The sequence below is a fragment of the Scatophagus argus genome, chromosome 12, assembly GCF_020382885.2.
Source record: "Scatophagus argus isolate fScaArg1 chromosome 12, fScaArg1.pri, whole genome shotgun sequence".
Lineage (NCBI taxonomy): Eukaryota > Metazoa > Chordata > Actinopteri > Scatophagidae > Scatophagus > Scatophagus argus.
In genome coordinates, this window is record NC_058504.1 from 12,662,057 (window position 1) to 12,684,330 (window position 22,274).

Below are 22,274 nucleotides of genomic sequence, written 5' to 3' on the forward strand. Positions count from 1 at the left end.
TCATTTTGTCTCCCTTTGCCAATACAGTGACTCTAGTGGATAAAGGAAGATATAAGGCAAGGCACCCTCCAGAGGTGAGACAGGAGAGAGCAGTTTAAAGCATACTGATAGGAGAACACACAGTACTACTGCCTGCAAGGTGCGGTACAAGTACGAGCCATTTGCGTATTTGTCAAGACGTTGACTGTACATTTGACATACATCTGTTAGATACACATCACACACTCACACACACAAACAAGCTTTAGAAGGAGGATACAAAATGCTGAATATCAAGCAATCTGAGCTCAACAGCCTGCTCTGTTTTTACTGTCACTCAATTTATCAGCATTTCAAATAAAATGAGAGAGACAGAGAGAAAAAAGCTAAATTCTAAGTACAGAATGGTAAATGATATTAGCAAAAACAGGCTGGTGATGGCCTTCTGGCTGAACAGGTTTTTAAGACGGTGACAAATCTGTGTTCCTAATGCCTTCATTGTCATACTTTCCTTTACACACAAAAAGTTTCTCTTTTTAAAACATCCCTGAGACAAAAGTCCCTTGGTGAGCACAATCCTTTTACTCAGGTGGACACAGTAAGCGGGTGGAGGAAGCATTCTCTGGGTATGTTTGTTTGTGCTCATCCCTTGTGTACCTTGTGCTTTTGAAAATAAAGGGCATGAGAGGACTAAAAGCAGCACAAATCCCTCCCTCTGGGACTCCAGCAAGGGTTAAACAGTTCCTTGGCTGTCCTGGTTCAGACTGTGCATAAATCAAACAGATTCTTGTGGTGGCACTGAACAAAGCTATCAGGAAATGCAGGCAGGCTTTGGATACTTCCCTCTTAGGATGCCCGGGATTTGTATCCTTGCCGGATGGGAAAGGATGGAACCCGTGGTTCTGAGCATGACAAAGCTAATCTAATGAGTGCAACAACATCCCGATGCCACTAAGAGGGTGCAGGATGGAGGACCGTTTGGTGGAAATGGGGAGGGGGGGATTCTTACTTTTATCTGTGACCAATTGTAAGCCTGTGATGTTCTCACTCAGCTGCAGGGCTTGTATTTAGTGTGTTTTTTGTTGTCAATCTCATCCTCGGAAGCTCCAGTTTCGTCAATGTTTCACGCCCAGGACTCCAGTCTGTGCTGTTCCATTTGTGACTTACTCTAAAATCCTCTCCCCTTTTTGTATTTTAAAAACAGATTCTCTAATCTCACACACTTTCCCGTCACTCGTTCACTCCCTTTAACCTTCGTCTGACTTGGCATTTCTGCTTGAGATGCTGCACATCTTTGCTCTGCATCTTTCTCATTGTCTCCCTCTGTGTCTCTCCTGCCTCCCATTGTGTCCACCCTGTTTCCTTCCTGCTTGCGTCTGTACAGCACATGCTGGGATGGCTGTCAGGGTGGGGGCGGGTACGTACTGGCAGCTCCCTGGAAACAGACTAGTTCATCATTTCATTACGGCTCAGAGCAGTCTCCATGGTAACCACCGATAGCAGAGCTAACCTCACTCACACAAAGGACACACCCTTGTGAAGAAGAAAAACAGGAAGTGCTACATAAGATGTGAAAGTAACAGAAAAGGAGGGAGACAAATAAAGAGGAAGAAATTAATGTGCTTTATTTGCCATTCTGCTTTTGCCTAATCAAAACTAGTAAGGTGAGGGCATTTCTATGTCATGCTTTTGGTCCATCTGTGTAATCCACCAGAATTACTTAGGTGAATGCCTCTCCTGTAGGACTGCAATATATAAGCTGTGAACCACTTAGCTGTCTGCCTCAAACAAGGATGGTGTACCGAAGAATCAATAATTTAATGCATTTTGCAGCACTGGGAATGCAGAGTTAGAAGCTTTTATCGGATATACACTCCAAACCCAGAGCCATCATCTTATGGATGCTGTCCAAAAGCTATGGCACTCTCTGTAATTCTTCAGCGTGTGTGTATTATCATTTCCGTGGTTCTATTAAGCACCCGCTGCTGTTTGCAACATCGCATACTCTTGCAGCCCTGCAAAAATATCATGTGACACAACACAGAGACATGATGTTCTGATAGTTGCATGGACAAAATCCTCTCCTCCTCATCCACCATGGCTCTTTGCCCCGCCCAAGCAGTTTGGCTTTGAGTGGCACGAGGTGCTGTCGGCCCCGCCCAGCCGCAGAGCAAAGCAGGGCAGGAGGGAGAGCTGAGCCGAGCCGAGCGGAGCTGATACCTCGATCGGTACTGAGGCTCCCTGCTGCTACTGCAGCAAGTAACGGAAAATTACCTGCCCCTCCCCCTTCGCTCACATTCACAGGGAGCTGCAGCTACACAGAACACATACTGAAACACTTTTACGCAGAGACTGCTTCAGGCATCGTTTCAGGAGCCACAGTATGCAGCGCTCGGTGCATGCAGCAGAGATTGTATCGAAAGAGAAAGAGCGAATACCAAACACAGGTTCAGTCAGATGGAGCGTGGAGCACGCTGCCATCTTTAAATCACACGATGACCCACTTATAAGCTTCCCATAACCTACACATGCGCATCGCCTACTCTATGTAAAGTCTGTTTGAGAGCACAGAAAGCCCTGGTTCAGTCTCCTTCACGCCGAAACAACCAAACGAACGCAGTTATGACAGATGCGGCCACGCTTGTTTTCCTGTACCACTCCCTGAAATGAGGTCACTTCGTCTGAGTGATTCTAAGCATCACAGAGCCACAACACAGAGCACAGCGAGTTTCACAGGGAATATCTGAACACATCCCACCAGCTAGGGCCAATCTATCAAATCTATATATGCCACGCTAATGCACATACAAAGCTAGATTTAACCTGACAAATTCAATCAAAAGAGAATACACGAGTCGCCTCTGTCCTACTTGACATCAGCAGATCAGGAGCGCGTCTACTCTGTAAACACATCAGGAATGTTAATGAAAATGTGTTAGAAAATATATTGGAACGAGTTGCACACATGTCTGCAGAGATGAGCGTTAATTCCCTGTTAGTTCTCTCAGCTGCTCCCCTTCTCAGGGAGAGCTGGTGAAGGAGAGGGGGGAGGGGAGAGAGGTCTGATAGCATGGTGGAGGAGGACGAGGAGAGAGAGAAAAAAGAACAGGAGTAAGATGAATAATGTCGCTCACGGAGCAGGCAGAAATAAGACAAACAAAAATGAAGGGTGTGCAGGTAGAAGGAGCAGCTCTAACTGTACAACCACAGAATCTGGAGGATACTGAGCAAGGGATTTTAATAAAGCATATCTAAATGTATGTTTTAAGCAACAATCTTTGGAACAGATAAACAGCCAACTAAGCAGAAAGATAACATCCGAAAGCTCATGAGTTAAAAAATAGCTTGCCACAAAATATGACCCTCTCTCAGGGTATTTCAAGTAACACAAATCACACACTGGCCTATAAAAGTAACACTGTACTTCACAATACACTGGGGCCTTTCAATGCAGTTCCAAACAGCTGTAATATTAAGACAAGAACATAACAAAACACGTGATCAAGAACAAATGGTTGAGCAACTAAATAAATAATTGAGCTGGTAGATGTTATGTGTACACACTGATTTCAAAGCTCTCGACTGCAAATAGCAGCAAGGATAATGTGTGACTCTGGAGAAGCTGATGGACTTTTCTCAGGAGAGATACATTCAGTTGTAAGTCTGTAGCAATATCAAAGAAAAAATAGATTATTCCAGATTAGAAAAAGTTTTTGAAGGCTCCAGCTCCAAGTCCTGGAGAATTAAAAGCCCTATGCACTCATCCTCCACCCACACAGGTGTTGTCGCTTATTTTGCTTGATTAGACCACCTCAGAACAGCACTGACATGTACAAAGTATATGCTGACTGACATATCCATCACTTTCCCTTTGTACTTGATGAGATGGGCAATTACATCTTTTCACAATAGACATTTTAACATGAAGTAGTCGCTGCTTCAGTTTCAGGATCATGTCATTGTGCATGAAAAAACTAATGTTAGTGGAAGGTTGATGAAGCCACCTGTCTGGATGCAGAGCTAAAACAAATCAGGACAACTAACTAGAGCTGTGTGAGCTAAACATCTAAGTTAAAATACATCAAAACAACATTCCACCTTAGAAATACAGCTGCTGTCACACATGTGCGTGCTCACACACACACCAAACATGTCCTGTGGTCTAGGTTATTTACTGGTTTTATGAAGAATGGAAATAATCTAGGTGTTTACTTTAAAGATGATCACCAGCTCTGTTTACTTTTGGCTTTCCAACGTGAGCCATGACTTCGTTCACATGACAGAAGCTGTGTTTGTACTTAGTCAAATGTTATCCACAGGAAATCTTAATGGACCAAGAGCGGATCATTCAGTATGAAATAAACTGAAAGTGTTGATAGAAAGACAATGTAAGGCACTTGCCAAGTCACAAAATCAAGACTCACTCAGATGGACTGCAGACTGAGATTTTCATGTAAGACAGTAGACACAAAACTCATGTGAAATTTAAAACCCTCCCCTCCCTTCAGCTATTTTCAAAATGCTTGCAATACTACATCGAGCCATTAGTGGCAGCACTGAACGCAGTGTCGTAGGCCAACGATTGGTCAGCGAGCAAGAAGCGCCATTTTGGATTTTTAAATTTGTTTGTTGACATGACGGCAATCTTTTGAACTCAGGAAGACCAAAGTGGAGCTACTGTAACATGGATTTGAAAAAAAAGATAAAAGAAAAATTCACTTATTTCACCCGACATGTTGCCAAGAAGTTAAACTAATCTCCAGTAAGTTTGATTTTTCAGCATTCAACCGGTAATTTAATGTGATGCGATGTGAAGTTGGAGGTGATATCACAACCCGGAAATCGAGTCTGTAGCTAATTTGTTTATTAACAAACAACGTATGTTAATAAACGTTTATTAACAAACAAACAAACGTTGGAGAGATGGGTTATCATACGTGAGTACTTGCTGTTCGCATTAATACTTTGGGACCTTTTTTTCAGTGACTTTGTCGCCATTTGAATCCATTCTAACTGCTGTGAATCCACGTTGACCTGATGTTAGCTACAACTCCTGTCCCAGAGGGAACAAGGTGCAACGTTGTTCAGGACCTCCTTTCGACCCTACAGACTGTAAGTACTGATTCTCACGAATTCATTTGAGCTTAACGGTGCGATGTCTCACTTCACCAACATTTCGTGGTACAGATCCCATAGCGATAAAGAATGCGGTATGCCATCAGTGACTCCCGAGTCTCTCTGTCTCCTTTGTTTTGTCAGTAGTAAACCATTTTATTTGGCCTGATTATGTTATGAAGCCACGTCTCCATTCGTTTATCCTATACAATGACGAGTTGTTTATAGGGAGCCTTTAGCTGCTGGGAATGCTTGACTGTGGCTTTTTATGGCGTGACTCACAAGTTGTCTTCCCATTAGATACTTTATGTCGAGGAAAACCTCGAACTCAGATGAGATAAGGAGACATGGAACCGATGTTTACTACCAGTTCTGAAGTTTACTCTGCCAGTCAGACATTAGTCTCATGCTAACTTTACATACCCAGAGACAGAGATATCAGTGTCTCCCACTATGATACTTGGTAAGGTCATACAGCACAATTAGACTATACACCAAGACACTTGGCGCCCCGGTGAGATATTTTGCAGGCAACAAATGATAACAGGAGAATGTTTTTGTTATGTCCAAGGAAGTAGCCTTGAAATAATTGTCTAACTTTATGACTCCGAGTTACTGTCATGATCATTTTTCTATGTTACGTGCTGTTACAAAGTGACCCTCCTCTCCACCATAAGTATTGTGCTTTACTCTGTTGAACGGTCCTGAGTGAAAACGAGTAAACTGTTGTGACAAAGCGGAAGAGGTTTCAGTACCATGGATAGCGCCAAAAGCAGGCAGAGAGGGAGGGGGAAGTAGGCTACAGAGCGAGGAGAAAGGGCACATAAATGTTACAAAACTAATAGTATGTAGACTCGTTGGTAAGGATCGCATCTTACCTTTTCTTTGTTAGGTAATGTTTGAGTTCTGGTAAAAGTGTCTCCTTCGTTAATACTGATGAGCTCCGCGTCTACAGGCGGAAACGGTGCGGGGAAAACCACTACGTCACTCTTCAACGTGTCTGAGCTGAAACACACGTCATACTGCTGAGTAGCTTTAGAGTAAGACCAGCTCCCGTCAGGGTGGGTGGTGATCATTGGAGCGCCGTACCTGCTGAAAGTGCCGTCTGTCCTGTGACATTTGACAGCTATTAAAGTGACGAGGCTGAGCAGAAAGATGACTGACACCGACACAATGGCGATCAGCAGATACAGGTTTAAATCAGAGAAGCTCTCCTCCTTTCTGGGCACATGTCTGAACTGAGTCTGGATGTCAGCTGTGCTTTCCACCACCACCACATCAATAGACACAGTAGCTGACAGGGAGGGTTCTCCGCCATCAGACACCAACACCACCAAGGGGTGAGCTTTCAGGTCATTGTCACTCATTCTCCTCTTAGTCCTGATTTCCCCGGTGCTGGTTCCGATCCGGAAGAGGTTGTTTCCTTTGGGCTCCGACAGGTGATAAGAGAGCAGCGCATTGTATCCAGAGTCTGCGTCTACAGCCCTGATCTTTGCCACAAAGTATCCCGCTTCAGCAGAATAGGGGATGCTCTCACTGTTAACGGAGCCGTGCTCAGAATAGGGCGCCAGAATGGCTGGATTATTGTCATTTTCATCCAGGATGAAAACGTTGACAGTCGCGTTGCTGCTGAGCGGAGGAACACCAGAGTCTGTGGCCTGAACTTTAAACTGGAAGGTTTTGAGCTCCTCGTAGTTAAAGGATTGCAGGCTGACTATATCTCCAGTCTCTGAGTTAACGTTTATAATTGACCCGATTACACCCTTTTTATTAATATTGTTGTTGTTGTTGATTACAGAAAACGTTACTTTTGCATTTTCATCTACATCCGGGTCATATGCAGTCATAGTGTAGATAACAGCACCCACGGGACTATTTTCTTTGACGAAAATGTTTATCACGGGCTCTTTAAATCGAGGTGCGTTGTCATTAACGTCAGAAACGTGGACAGTAATGACCCTTGCAGCAGAAAGAGGCGGGACCCCTTCGTCAGTCGCTGTGATTGTGACATTATATCGAGAGGCTCGCTCTCTGTCTAAAGTTCCGTCTACGACCAAAGAATAATGATTCTTATATGTGTTCTTAATTGTAAACGGCACTGAATCAACTATCCTAACCTGAACAGCGCCATTTTTGTCTGCGTCGTTATCTCTCACCGTTATGAGTCCCACCATTGTGTCTAGCGGTGCGTCTTCCCTCACTACGTTGACCAGAGATGTTATCGATATTTCGGGTGGATTGTCATTAACATCCGTGATTTCAATGAGTACTTTACAGTGAGACGATCTTGGACTTGGTCCTTTGTCTTTTGCTTGTACCCGGATTTCAACTGCATTGCTTTTTTCGTGGTCCAATTCACCCTTTACCGTAATCTCTCCCGTAATGGGATTAATGGCGAATTTATGGACATCGTTATCATTGTCTTGGTTTATAAAAGAATAAAGTATATCGCCGTTAAGACCCTCATCTAAATCCCGAGCATGCACAGAGATGACGGTCGCACCGTGAGGCGTGTTCTCGGGTACCGAGGCTTTGTACAGAGGCTTGTCAAATATTGGAATATTATCATTTACATCTTGTACATTCACTGTGATGTGTAACGTGCCTGATTTAGGAGGCTTTCCTCCATCTGCAGCAGTCAGTGTTAGTTTGATAACAGGCTGTTTCTCGCGGTCTAACGTTTTATGAAGCACCATTTCAGCGGACATTGTCGGCTCTCCACCATTCTGCACATCCAGCGTGAAATGTTCATTCTGACTCAGCTTGTAACCTTTAACCGAGTAGCTACCGACATCCGCATCGAAGGCTTTCGGGAGGGCAAACCTTTCGCCAGGAAAAGCCGACTCAAAGACGTTCAAAACAATTCCCGGTATCCGAAAAGAGGGTGCGTTGTCGTTTATGTCCAAAATTTTCACCTCAAAGCGATAGAGATTCAGCGGGGAGTTTACAATGGCTTCCACTTCCAGAGAGCACTTCGCATTACGAGAACAGAGCTCCTCTCGGTCTATTCTGTCCTTCACTAAAAGTGTTCCAGCCTTAACATTTACTTCCAAATACCTCGTATTAGGTCCTGATATCTGAAAACCTCGAGTTTCCAACTCTTGTACATCTAGATGTAAGTCCTTCGCCAGATTCCCTACAGTGGTACCGGGGCTCGATTCCTCCGTGACGGAATACACAATCTGTGCTACTGCGATATTCCATATGTGAGACACATGGAACAAAAAAGAAATCCAGTGACGGAAAATATTCCCTTGTTGCATTTTGTCCGTAGCCTGTTAAACAACTCAGGATGAGCAAAATAAATAAATAAATCACTCCAGCGGTAACATTTCTCAGTAATGACACATCCAGTTCTGAGCCCCTGAAAACGTGAGGCTGTCCTGTACTGCTACACGACGAACAAAGAATTACAAACCTCTCAGACCAAAAGGGAGGAGCGTCGAAAAGAAAACAAGTATCTCAACTGTGCGAGCCGATAGCGACATCTTGTGGTAATGTTGAAGCCAGAAGCAGGAAAATACCAAAACATATAATGTCACGAATTCTTTAGTGTTTTCAAACTGAAGTGCTATCAGCTGAAAAGTGACCATCATAATCCTCTGACATTACGATTGGAATAACCTTAATAGAGTCATTTAAATAAGAATGAACGAGAGACATGTAAACAAGTGTTAAATGACCAAAAGGTCACGGAAGAACAGATTAACACTTAACCTTTTTGAAAAGTGTCACCATTACAATTCTGGCATCCATAAATATTCTTATATAAGTGCATTGGGTCACATACAACTACACACTTGTCACTGACACAATATAAGACTCATTTCCATTGGTTAATTAAAGGGAGCCCTGCGTGTTATCCGCCCTTACCTTTTCTTTGTTAGGTAAAGTCTGAGTTCGTGTAAAAGTGTCCCCTCCGTTAATACTGATGAGTTCAGCGTCTACAGGCGGAAACGGTGCGGGGAAAACCACTACGTCACTCTTCAACGTGTCTGAGCTGAAACACACGTCATACTGCTGAGTAGCTTTAGAGTAAGACCAGCTCCCATCAGGGTGGGTGGTGATCATTGGGGCGCCGTACCTGCTGAAAGTGCCGTCTGTCCTGTGACATTTGACAGCTATTAAAGTGACGAGGCTGAGCAGAAAGATGACTGACACCGACACAATGGCGATCAGCAGATACAGGTTTAAATCAGAGAAGCTCTCCTCCTTTCTGGGCACATGTCTGAACTGAGTCTGGATGTCAGCTGTGCTTTCGACCACCACCACATCAATAGACACAGTAGCTGACAGGGAGGGTTCTCCGCCATCAGACACCAACACCACCAAGGGGTGAGCTTTCAGGTCATTGTCACTCATTCTCCTCTTAGTCCTGATTTCCCCGGTGCTGGTTCCGATCCGGAAGAGGTTGTTTCCTTTGGGCTCAGACAGGTGATAAGAGAGCAGCGCATTGTATCCAGAGTCTGCGTCTACAGCCCTGATCTTTGCCACAAAGTATCCCGCTTCAGCAGAATAGGGGATGCTCTCACTGTTAACGGAGCCGTGCTCAGAATAGGGCGCCAGAATGGCTGGATTATTGTCATTTTCATCCAGGATGAAAACGTTGACGGTCACGTTGCTGCTGAGCGGAGGAACACCAGAGTCTGTGGCCTGAACTTTAAACTGGAAGGTTTTTAGCTCCTCGTAGTTAAAGGACTGCAGGCTGACTATATCTCCGGTCTCTGAGTTGATGTTTACAACAGATGTGATTGGAATACTTGCTGAAATGCTATCTAATGAGGAATATGTTACTTTTGCATTTTTCTCTAGGTCAGGATCAACTGCAGTTATAGTAAAGATAGTAGCTCCCACTGCACTATTCTCTTTCACATATACATTAATAACAGGCTCTGAGAATAGAGGGGCGTTGTCATTCACATCAGAGATGTGAACAGGAATAAAACTGGTGCTGGAGAGAGGTGGGGTGCCTTCATCTGTGGCTATGACGGTGATGTTATACTGAGAAACACTCTCTCTGTCAAGGGGTCCATCAACTGTTAATGAATAATAGTTTTTGTAGTTAAGCTTGAGTTTAAAAGGCAGCGAACCTACAATTTTAGCACTTGTGAGACCATTTTTGCCCCCATCTTTGTCAGTCACAGTCACCAAAGCCACCACTGTACCAATCTCAGCATCCTCTTTCACTGGACTCATAAGAGAGGTGATAATGATTTCAGGTACATTGTCATTAACATCAATTACTTCCACTAACACTTTACCATGCACGCTTCGTGAAGGGATACCTTTATCTCTAGCCTGCACGCGAATATCATATGCTGCCTTCTCTTCATAGTCGACATTTCCCTTCACAGTAATTTCACCTGTTTCTGGGTTTATGGAGAATACAGCTTCAGGATTGAAATTTCCCCTCTCAATAAACGAATACACTATTTCACTGTTTATTCCCTCATCTAAATCTGTGGCACTTACAGTCAGTACGGATGTCTGAAATGGAGCGTTTTCAGTGACCTGGGCCTTATACAGAGGTTGGCTGAATACCGGAACATTGTCGTTTATATCTATCACATTTACCACTATTTTTAACGTCCCTGACCGCGCAGGTTTTCCTCCGTCCAGAGCAGTTAACGTGAGGTGGATGACGGACTGTTTCTCCCTGTCTAAAGATTTCTGAAGCACTAACTCAGCAGACTCACTGTGTTGTCCGCCGCTCTGCACGTCCAGAGAGAAATAATCATTTGGAGTCAGCTTGTAGCTTTTTACCGAGTTACTGCCCGTGTCTTCATCGTTTGCCACTGGGAGTAGATACCTCTCCCCGGTAAAAGAAGACTCCGAAATATTAAAAGTCTTCTCCTTATCTCGGAAAGACGGCGCGTTGTCGTTCACATCGATAATGTGTACCTCGATGCGATGCAGATGCACTGGGTGGCTCAGAATGGCTTCTACGTTCAGCGAACATTTCGCCGTGTTTGGACACAGCTCTTCACGGTCAATCCTATCGCAAACGAACAGCGCACCAGTTTTTAAATCCACGTCGAAGTATTTCTTAGAAGTCCCAGATACAACACGTAATTCCCGTTTTTCCAACTCGTGAACGTTAATTTGTAAATCCTTTGCGAGATTTCCCACTACGGTTCCTTTGTCCACCTCTTCGGAAACGGAGAAGGAGAGCTGCGCTGCAGACCCCTCGCACAAACAAAGGAAAGCTAATATTTTTATCCAGATCGTCACTCTTAGTCCTGTACGTGCCATCTCGGTCACAGAATGAAATAAACAGTCATTCTCGAACATGTCCACACTTGAGGTGAATAAAAGGCGAAGCCCTCTCTGTCTTGTGACCATTTGTGTGTTTTCTGACAAAAGCACCGGTGGACTAGTGATGCTTCGCACGGAGAGGAGGAGTCTATGGAATAAAAAAAAAGGAGCCACAAAATATATTGTGGTCTCCAGCGACACCAGCTGGTATTCTGGTGCAAATGTATAAAGACAGAAATGTTCTGTCGTTATGTATAGCTTGTAGGCTGTTTGTGCAGAAAGTAAAAGCAATGGAAAACTCTATTAACACCTTGTTCTTACAAAATACAGTTTCTTTTGCTTAAATAAAAAATACGTCATGTATTACCAGGGCCAAACATTTTTATAAAGTGACACACTGTCTGTTACTGAAGTTGAATTGAAACAGAAGCGAGTCAGCCTTTGTTCGCGCACAAGAAAAACCACATGCAGCATTCAGGACCAGGGACAGCGACCTCAAGGGTCAACAGCAGGACACAGATCTAATTCGACTGCGCTGCTCACAATACTGTGATGTATCAGGTGTTTCTAATCACATCCCACAAAAATCTCCCATACCCAGCACCATGCTAGTAAATATCTTTGAATTTTCTGAAGAAAATTATGTGAGACAATTGATGATTTTCAGTTTTGTCTCTTAAAGTACTAAATTGTATTACGTTTGCTTCACTATTAAATATAAAATGTCTGTCGCGAGAAGTCAGCAGTGTGTCAAACACGGAATGACATAATCTTCATAAGCCACCCAACCCTATTAGTTTACACAAAACTCACCTTTTCTTTGTTAGGTAAAGTCTGAGTCCGTGTAAAAGTGTCCCCTCCGTTAATGCTGATGAGCTCAGCGTCTACAGGCGGAAACGGTGCGGGGAAAACCACTACGTCACTCTTCAACGTGTCTGAGCTAAAACACACGTCATACTGCTGAGTAGCTTTAGAGTAAGACCAGCTCCCGTCAGGGTGGGTGGTGATCATTGGGGCGCCGTACCTGCTGAAAGTGCCGTCTGTCCTGTGACATTTGACAGCTATTAAAGTGATGAGGCTGAGCAGAAAGATGACTGACACCGACACAATGGCGATCAGCAGATACAGGTTTAAATCAGAGAAGCTCTCCTCCTTTCTGGGCACATGTCTGAACTGAGTCTGGATGTCAGCTGTGCTTTCGACCACCACCACATCAATAGACACAGTAGCTGACAGGGAGGGTTCTCCGCCATCAGACACCAACACCACCAAGGGGTGAGTTTTCAGGTCATTGTCACTCATTCTCCTCTTAGTCCTGATTTCCCCGGTGCTGGTTCCGATCCGGAAGAGGTTGTTTCCTTTGGGCTCAGACAGGTGATAAGAGAGCAGCGCATTGTATCCAGAGTCTGCGTCTACAGCCCTGATCTTTGCCACAAAGTATCCCGCTTCAGCAGAATAGGGGATGCTCTCACTGTTAACGGAGCCGTGCTCAGAATAGGGCGCCAGAATGGCTGGATTATTGTCATTTTCATCCAGGATGAAAACGTTGACAGTCACGTTGCTGCTGAGCGGAGGAACACCAGAGTCTGTGGCCTGAACTTTAAACTGGAAGGTTTTGAGCTCCTCGTAGTTAAAGGACTGCAGGCTGACTATATCTCCAGTCTCTGAGTTGATGTTCACAACAGAAGTTATAGGGACACTTTTTGATTCACCATCTAATGAGTATGTCACCTTAGCGTTTTCATTCATATCAGGATCGACTGCACTTATCGTATAGATACGAGCTCCAACAGGACTGTTTTCTTTCACATAAATGTTAATCACAGGTTCAAGGAAACTTGGCGCGTTATCATTAACGTCAGAAATCTGAACAGTAATAACTGTGGTGCTTGATAGCGGCGGCGTGCCTTCATCAGCAGCTGTTATCGTGACATTGTAAAAAGAGCATCGCTCTCTATCAAGAGGACCATCTACTACTAAAGAGTAATAATTTTTGTAATTTGAATTTAGCTTAAAAGGTGCAGAACCGATAAGATTACAACGAGTCTGGCCGTTTTTGCCTCCATCTTTATCCGTTACTGTCACCAAAGCGACAACGCTTCCTACGTCAGCATCTTCCTTAACTGGGTTCATGAGTGACGTCACGGTTATTTCAGGGGCATTGTCGTTCACATCGACGACCTCCACCAGCAGCTTTCCATTTGCACTACGAGGCAGAACCCCTTGATCTGTTGCTTGAACATGAATTTCATATGCTGACTGTGCTTCGTAATCCAAACTACCCTTTACTGTGATCTCCCCACTGTCTGCATTCATTAAAAACACATCTGCAGGATTGAAGTTTCCACGCTTGACAAAAGAGTAAGTAACCCTCCCGTTGTCCCCTTCGTCTAAATCTGTGGCACTCATTTGAATCACCAATGATCCAGCTGGGGCATTTTCATTAACCCGTGCCTTGTAAAGTGTTTTACTAAATGACGGCGTGTTATCGTTGGCGTCCAGAACATTTACGTTTATGTGTAAGCTTCCCGTTTTAGGAGGCTTCCCTCCGTCTAAAGCGGTCAGCGTCAGCTTAATGACGGCTTGTTTTTCACGATCCAACGCTTTCAGCAGCACTAATTCGGCAGATACACTGTGTTCTCCACCGCTCTGCACATCTAGGGAGAAGTACTCATTTGGACTGAGCCTGTAAGTCTTTACTGAATTACTTCCCGTGTCTGCATCGATAGCCAGGGGAAGCAAGAAGTGCTCGCCCGTTGGTGACAATTCTGATACGTTAAGAGAATAGGATTTCTCGACGAAGGTGGGTGCGTTGTCATTAAGATCAAGAATAACCACTTCAATGCGGTGGAGTACCATGGGATTATTCAGTATGGCCTCTAAGTTTAGCGTGCATTTTATCGCGTTTGGACAAAGCTGCTCGCGGTCGATTCGCTCATTAACATAAAGATCCGCCGTTTTAAAATTTGCCTCGAAATATTTCTTACTGTACCCGGACACGATATTCAGGTTCCTCGTTTGCAGGTCTCGAACGTTGACATTTAAAGTCTTTGCGAGATTCCCCACCACAGTTCCTTTGTCCGCCTCCTCGGAAACAGAAAAGGATATCTGAGCAGCGGTCCAGTCAGACAAAAACAAGATGAGCAGCCAACGGACGATCTCGTTATTCCCTCCACCGCCCATCGCTGCTTCCAAAGACACTGACGAGATATAACATATATTCATCCATAAAATACAACTCGATCGGCCGGCATTTGTAATCCCTTCCACGCGAGTAGTCTCCTATTCATCGCCTCTCGCCTTCTTCTCACAAAGCACTCCCAGTCTGCTGACGCTTCACACAGGAAAGGAGGAGACTCAGAACATTGAGCTCACAAAAAAACGTGGTGATCAGCGACCCCACGCGTTACAACTTGGACATGAAAATATTACTAAAACAGTATAGCACACCCTTGGTCTTTTATCAACAGTCAACAGTATGGTCAGCTACTTCTTTTTAATGTTCACCACGGAGTAAACGAAGTGATTTTCAGTAGTGTCACTTAAAAGGTACACAATGAGCGGATGACTTGGCAGCAGAAATAATTCGAAACAATGTTCGAAATTTGCACTGCGAGGCCAAGAGGACGAAGCACAAACGTAAAGAAGATATTTTCAGCACCGCGGAAAGCGACACTCGACCAACATTTTCCACAGATGACACAAGTCTGTCATCCAGTTCAGTGTGAAGTCATGCTTTGCGTGCATGTAGGCGAAAGCAATGAGAGGCAACTGCTAAGAGACAATTTGACAACAGACAGAAGGTTGGCCTACAAAGGGAAGACGTTTAGTCCAAGAAAGATAACTTAATAGACACGCCTTAAAACTGAAAGAAAATCTGAACAAAGCAAACAAAGCAAAACTCACCTTTTCTTTGTTAGGTAAAGTCTGAGTTCTGGTAAAAGTGTCCCCTCCGTTAATACTGATGAGTTCAGCGTCTACAGGTGGAAACGGTGCGGGGAAAACCACTACGTCACTCTTCAACGTGTCTGAGCTGAAACACACGTCATACTGCTGAGTAGCTTTAGAGTAAGACCAGCTCCCGTCAGGGTGGGTGGTGATCATTGGGGCGCCGTACCTGCTGAAAGTGCCGTCTGTCCTGTGACATTTGACAGCTATTAAAGTGACGAGGCTGAGCAGAAAGATGACTGACACCGACACAATGGCGATCAGCAGATACAGGTTTAAATCAGAGAAGCTCTCCTCCTTTCTGGGCACATGTCTGAACTGAGTCTGGATGTCAGCTGTGCTTTCGACCACCACCACATCAATAGACACAGTAGCTGACAGGGAGGGTTCTCCACCATCAGACACCAACACCACCAAGGGGTGAGTTTTCAGGTCATTGTCACTCATTCTCCTCTTAGTCCTGATTTCCCCGGTGCTGGTTCCGATCCGGAAGAGGTTGTTTCCTTTGGGCTCAGACAGGTGATAAGAGAGCAGCGCATTGTATCCAGAGTCTGCGTCTACAGCCCTGATCTTTGCCACAAAGTATCCCGCTTCAGCAGAATAGGGGATGCTCTCACTGTTAACGGAGCCGTGCTCAGAATAGGGCGCCAGAATGGCTGGATTATTGTCATTTTCATCCAGGATGAAAACGTTGACAGTCACGTTGGTGCTGAGCGGAGGAACACCAGAGTCTGTGGCCTGAACTTTAAACTGGAAGGTTTTGAGCTCCTCGTAGTTAAAGGACTGCAGGCTGACTATATCTCCAGTCTCTGAGTTGACGTTCACCATTGATGATATTGGAATATTTTTTGGAGAACTATCTAACAGTTTGTAAGTTAGTTTTGCATTACTGTCCAAATCAGGATCAAAGGCATTTATCGTATAAATAACGGAGCCTGTTAGACTGTTTTCTTTAACATAAACGTTAATCACAGGCTCCATAAATCGAGGTGCGTTGTCATTGACGTCAGAGACGTGAACAGCAATGACCATGATACTGGACAGAGGTGGACTTCCTTCATCTGTGGCTGTGATGGTGACATTGTAAAGAGAAGTGTTTTCTCTGTCCAGTTGTCCATCTACTATTAACGAATAGTCATTTTTGTAGTTGGACTTGAGTTTAAACGGCACAGACCCAACTACCTTACAGTGAGTTACACCGTTGTTTCCTCCATCTTTGTCATTCACGGTAACCAAAGCAACGATTGTCCCCAGCTCTGCGTCTTCTTTGACCGGGGTCATCAGTGACGTCACAGATATCTCTGGAGCGTTATCATTCACATCGATTATCTCTATGAGCAGTTTAGCATGTGCACTACGAGGAGAGGGGCCTTGATCCATTGCTTGAACTCTAACTTCATAAGCAGGTGTGTCTTCATAATCTAACGTACCCTTCACAGTGATCTCTCCTGTCTCTGCATTTAGATCGAAAATATTAGATGGATCAATATTTCCCCGTTTGATCAAAGAGTACACGATCTTACCGTTGATCCCCTCGTCTAAATCGGTCGCATTTAACTTTATTACCACTGTCCCTTGTGCAGTATTTTCAAAAACACGTGCTTTATAAAGAGATTTGCTGAAAGTGGGTATATTATCATTTACATCTATTACATTAACATGTATTTGTAACGATCCCGATCTCGCCGGTTTTCCTCCATCCATGGCCGTCAACAGAAGTGTGATCACTGGCTGTTTCTCTCTATCTAAAGCCTTCTGCAGCACTAACTCAGCAGACACGCCGTGTTCTCCTCCGCTCTGCACGTCAAGAGAGAAATGATCATTTTGACTCAGCTTGTAAGTCTTCACTGTGTTGCTGCCTGTGTCCGCGTCTACTGCTATTGGGAGAAGATATCGCTCTCCCGTTAAAGACGATTCGGAAATATTCAAAGAATAAGTCTTTTCGATAAAAGCAGGGGAATTATCATTTATGTCTAAGACGGTAACTTCTATTCGGTGTGCAGTCATTGGATTGTTGAGAACGGCTTGTATTTTTAACGAGCATTTTACAACATTAAGACAAAGCTCTTCTCTGTCTATCCTCTCGTCAACAACGAGGTTCCCCGTCCGTAAATTTACATCAAAATATTTCTTACTGTGACTCGAAACAATTCGTAGATCCCTGGTCTCTAGTTCCTGCACATTGAGATTTAAATCCTTTGCAATATTCCCCACTATGGTGCCTTTGTTCACCTCCTCGGAAATCGAGTAGGACAACTGCGAAGCGGACCAGTCACAAAGACAAAGAAACACAACAGTTTGAATCCAGACGTATTCCTGTCGTCGAGTATCCATCATGGAAACAACAAAAGGGCTGAAGCCCAAACGATCATTGATCCTTGGTGCATATGTTTTCGTCCCGAGAAATGTTATCTTTGGGAAGCTGCTGCCTTTCTCGACACTGCACTTTCCGCGGGTGCACGAATGGCCGATGACGATTTCCTTTTATTCCCCGTGCATGAAGGAGGAGTTTTGGATACAAAAGCATTCATGTCTACGGTCTCTTACGACATCGTGTGGTCAGCGATGGGTTGACATGTACAATCCAGGGTTATCACATCACCAAATGATTGAAAATATTATCCGTGACAAATGATCAGGTTTACTATTTGAACACGTATTGTAATATTCTGAGTGTGACAGCCTCGACTTAACATAAAAAAGCTCAGATAGATCGATCGATAGATGCTTTGATACTTCATTGCTCGCGAGGGAAAATCGATTGTCAGCGGCTAATCAAGCATTTCTAAAGGCCATATCACAAAATCTATCCGTAAAGAAAATGCCTTAGATTTTATTTCTTAAATGCAATTACCATATTTAAAAAGGTCCATATTTCTAATAAATAATAACTAGAGAAACGCATTTCTTCACTGGAAGGAATGGGTAGTACAGAAGCCACATGTTGTCAACACAGAGTCCAGCACCGTGGACAGCGCCTTTCTACCACATTTCATCTCAGGAGACTTTGCAAATAAACATTAGATCACAACAAAATGATACCAGCCACATACACATCCATAACCAACATATCCATAATGTTATCACTTTGCCTAATTAGATGCTATTAATAGGCTCAAAGCAGTGGGTTTTGCAGTTGAATGGCATGAAGACATAGTTCAGCATCACACAGATCTCAGTATTAGCAAAAAAACTAATTCAATGACCCCTCTTAATACACAAACTTCTTTCTTTGAAGTGAATGAAGCTTGCTATTTTGGAGCAGTGCACTCCAGAGAACAAGTGTCTTATGGATTCTCAATGGGCGAGAAGCTGTGTCGCAAATTTTGATGTCCTATTCTTAATGTACAGTATCATTAAAAAGATAGTTGCGGTTTTCATTAGCCTAATAAAATAGGAATGTATTTTTTTGTTGTCTTGTTTATGATGTATGATGAATATTGTGCTATGTTTTTATATTTAGAACAATGATACATCTGGAAACACATAAGTGTTAAAGAACTTATGGGAACCTAAGGATAATATTGTGAAGTCTTTCAAGCATTCAACACAAAGGGCCTACCTTTTCTTTGTTAGGTAAAGTCTGAGTCCGTGTAAAAGTGTCTCCTTCGTTAATACTGATGAGTTCAGCATCTACAGGCGGAAACGGTGCGGGGAAAACCACTACGTCACTCTTCAACGTGTCTGAGCTGAAACACACGTCATACTGCTGAGTAGCTTTAGAGTAAGACCAGCTCCCGTCAGGATGGGTGGTGATCATTGGGGCGCCGTACCTGCTGAAAGTGCCGTCTGTCCTGTGACATTTGACAGCTATTAAAGTGACGAGGCTGAGCAGAAAGATGACTGACACCGACACAATGGCGATCAGCAGATACAGGTTTAAATCAGAGAAGCTCTCCTCCTTTCTGGGCACATGTCTGAACTGAGTCTGGATGTCAGCTGTGCTTTCGACCACCACCACATCAATAGACACAGTAGCTGACAGGGAGGGTTCTCCGCCATCAGACACCAACACCACCAAGGGGTGAGTTTTCAGGTCATTGTCACTCATTCTCCTCTTAGTCCTGATTTCCCCGGTGCTGGTTCCGATCCGGAAGAGGTTGTTTCCTTTGGGCTCAGACAGGTGATAAGAGAGCAGCGCATTGTATCCAGAGTCTGCGTCTACAGCCCTGATCTTTGCCACAAAGTATCCCGCTTCAGCAGAATAGGGGATGCTCTCACTGTTAACGGAGCCGTGCTCAGAATAGGGCGCCAGAATGGCTGGATTATTGTCATTTTCATCCAGGATGAAAACGTTGACAGTCACGTTGCTGCTGAGCGGAGGAACACCAGAGTCTGTGGCCTGAACTTTAAACTGGAATGTTTTTAGCTCCTCGTAGTTAAAGGACTGCAGGCTGACTATATCTCCAGTCTCTGAGTTGATGTTCACCATTGACGATATTGGAATATTTTTTGGAGAACTATCTAACAGTTTGTAAGTTAGTTTTGCATTACTGTCCAAATCAGGATCAAAGGCATTTATCGTATAAATAACGGAGCCTGTTAGACTGTTTTCTTTAACATAAACGTTAATCACAGGCTCCATAAATCGAGGTGCGTTGTCATTGACGTCAGAGACGTGAACAGTAATGACCATGATACTGGACAGAGGTGGACTTCCTTCATCTGTGGCTGTGATGGTGACATTGTAAAGAGAAGTGTTTTCTCTGTCCAGTTGTCCATCTACTACTAACGAATAGTCATTTTTGTAGTTGGACTTGAGTTTAAACGGCACAGACCCAACTACCTTACAGTGAGTTACACCGTTGTTTCCTCCATCTTTGTCACTCACGGTAACCAAAGCAACGATTGTCCCCAGCTCTGCGTCTTCTCTGACTGGGGTCATCAGTGACGTCACAGATATCTCTGGAGCGTTATCATTCACATCGATTATCTCTATGAGCAGTTTAGCATGTGCACTACGAGGAGAGGATCCTTGATCCATTGCTTGAACTCTAACTTCATAAGCAGGTGTGTCTTCATAATCTAACGTACCCTTCACAGTGATCTCTCCTGTCTCTGCATTTAGATCGAAAATATTAGATGGATCAATATTTCCCCGTTTGATCAAAGAGTACACGATCTTACCGTTTAAACCCTCGTCTAAATCAGTTGCATTTAACTTTGTTACCACCGTTCCATGTGCAGCATTTTCACTAACGCGCACTTTATAAAGCGATTTAGTAAAAACTGGTGTATTATCATTGGCATCGATTACATTAACATTTATCTGCAATGTACCCGACCTAGTCGGTTTTCCTCCATCCACAGCTGTCAGAATAAGTTTAATAACTGCCTGTTTCTCTCTATCTAAAGCCTTCTGCAGCACTAACTCGGCAGACACGCCGTGTTCTCCTCCGCTCTGCACGTCAAGAGAGAAATGATCATTTTGACTCAGCTTGTAAGTCTTCACTGTGTTGCTGCCTGTGTCCGCGTCTACTGCTATTGGGAGAAGATATCGCTCCCCGGGTGACATCGATTCGGAGATGTTTAAAGAGTACGACTGTTCAATGAATTCTGGCGAGTTATCATTTATATCCAAAACACTGACCTCAATCCGGTGTACGTTCATTGGATTGCTTAAAACAGCCTGTATTCTTATGGAGCATTGTGCCGTATTTGGACAAAGCTCTTCTCTGTTTATCCTCTCGTCAACAACGAGGTTACCAGTCCGTAAATTCACGTCAAAAAATTTCTTATCGTAACTCGAAACAATCCGCAGATCCCTGCTTTCTAGATCTTGTACATTCAAATTCAAATCCTTTGCGATATTCCCCACCACGGTGCCTTTGTTCACCTCCTCGGAGATGGAGTAGGAAAGCTGCGAAGCGGAGCGATCACAAAGACACAGCAGCGCAACGATATGAATCCAGACATGCTCCTCGTTCCCCATCGTTGCACAATAAACGCTGAATCCCGATAATCATGTATTTCCAGTTTATGTATATATCCGTCAAAAAAACCCCCACAAGTATCCAGCGACGGCAGCAGCAGCAGCCCCTCTCGCCACAGTACAACCCCAGTGTCTCTGCGAGCTGATGGCCGACCACGGTATTAGGTTTCCCTTGCAGGGAGGAGTTTTTTGTTTTACACATATTAGAACAAACATATCTATGGTCTCCAGCGACATCATGTGGTAAATGACAGATACGTCAACATAAATGTGAGTCACGCTCAGCCAAATGGTTGGCAGTAGCATAAAAGGTATTGTTTAAATCTTTGCCATAAAAAATTGGTTTAATTGTTTGGAAAAAAAAACATTGGAAGCTTATGTCGTCTCATATGGAATTTCATGGCGTTTTCAAATGTAAATCTGAGACTTTAGGAGCCTATTCAAGGACGCAGTATTCCACAAGCCTTGGTGATACAGTGTAATCAGAAAAGGGTCATTTCAGGCAGCTTTTTTTTAACTTAATGCTTAATTAATCAACCAGTCATCCACCCAATCAAACCCTTAACGCTTTTCCCCCTAAAGAATCGCGGATAGGTCAATGATGGAAGGAGCCAGTGAGCTGACAGAGCCTAAAGGTTGCGTTGTCTCATTTCAGCACCAAGGAAAGCGCTGTTCATGCTGTGTGCTGTGTACTGATGTGTTTGGAACCAGCACTATCAAATAATCCTGCCTCAACAGACGGACATGTCAGGGCCTTAAAATGTAAAGAAAATATATGGATGTAAGTGCTGTATCTTTGAGGTGAAACTGCCTGATGAATACCATCAGTGGTGGGCATTCTTCTTCATTCATTTATAAATTACATTACGTGCTCACGTGAACAGTGGACGTCATTGCACTGGCATCTGAAGTGTGACTAATTTTATTACTTTGCTTTCAGGACCTGAAACATGTTGAGTCAATTATTCATAATGACATAGTGTCATTTGCAAAACATGCAAATCACGACATTTGTAAACTGAGAGCACTTCAATGGAAAATGAAA

At 43.9% G+C, this 22,274-nt stretch overlaps 1 protein-coding gene across 11 annotated transcripts in view; it reads right to left on the reverse strand.

The window, feature by feature from the left end:
* LOC124068260 (protocadherin alpha-C2-like) overlaps positions 1–22,274 on the reverse strand; it is a 99,903-nt gene that overhangs the window by 24,765 nt on the left and 52,864 nt on the right. The window contains exon 1 of one of the 11 annotated variants that reach the window (XM_046406362.1): positions 18,860–22,268. The exons of 6 other annotated variants lie outside the window; for them this stretch is intronic. In XM_046406362.1, coding sequence (XP_046262318.1) covers positions 18,860–21,229 — 2,370 coding nt within the window. In that variant the 5' untranslated portion in view covers positions 21,230–22,268. 4 more of the 11 variants (XM_046406360.1, XM_046406355.1, XM_046406353.1 and 1 more) reach the window with 4 other exon arrangements.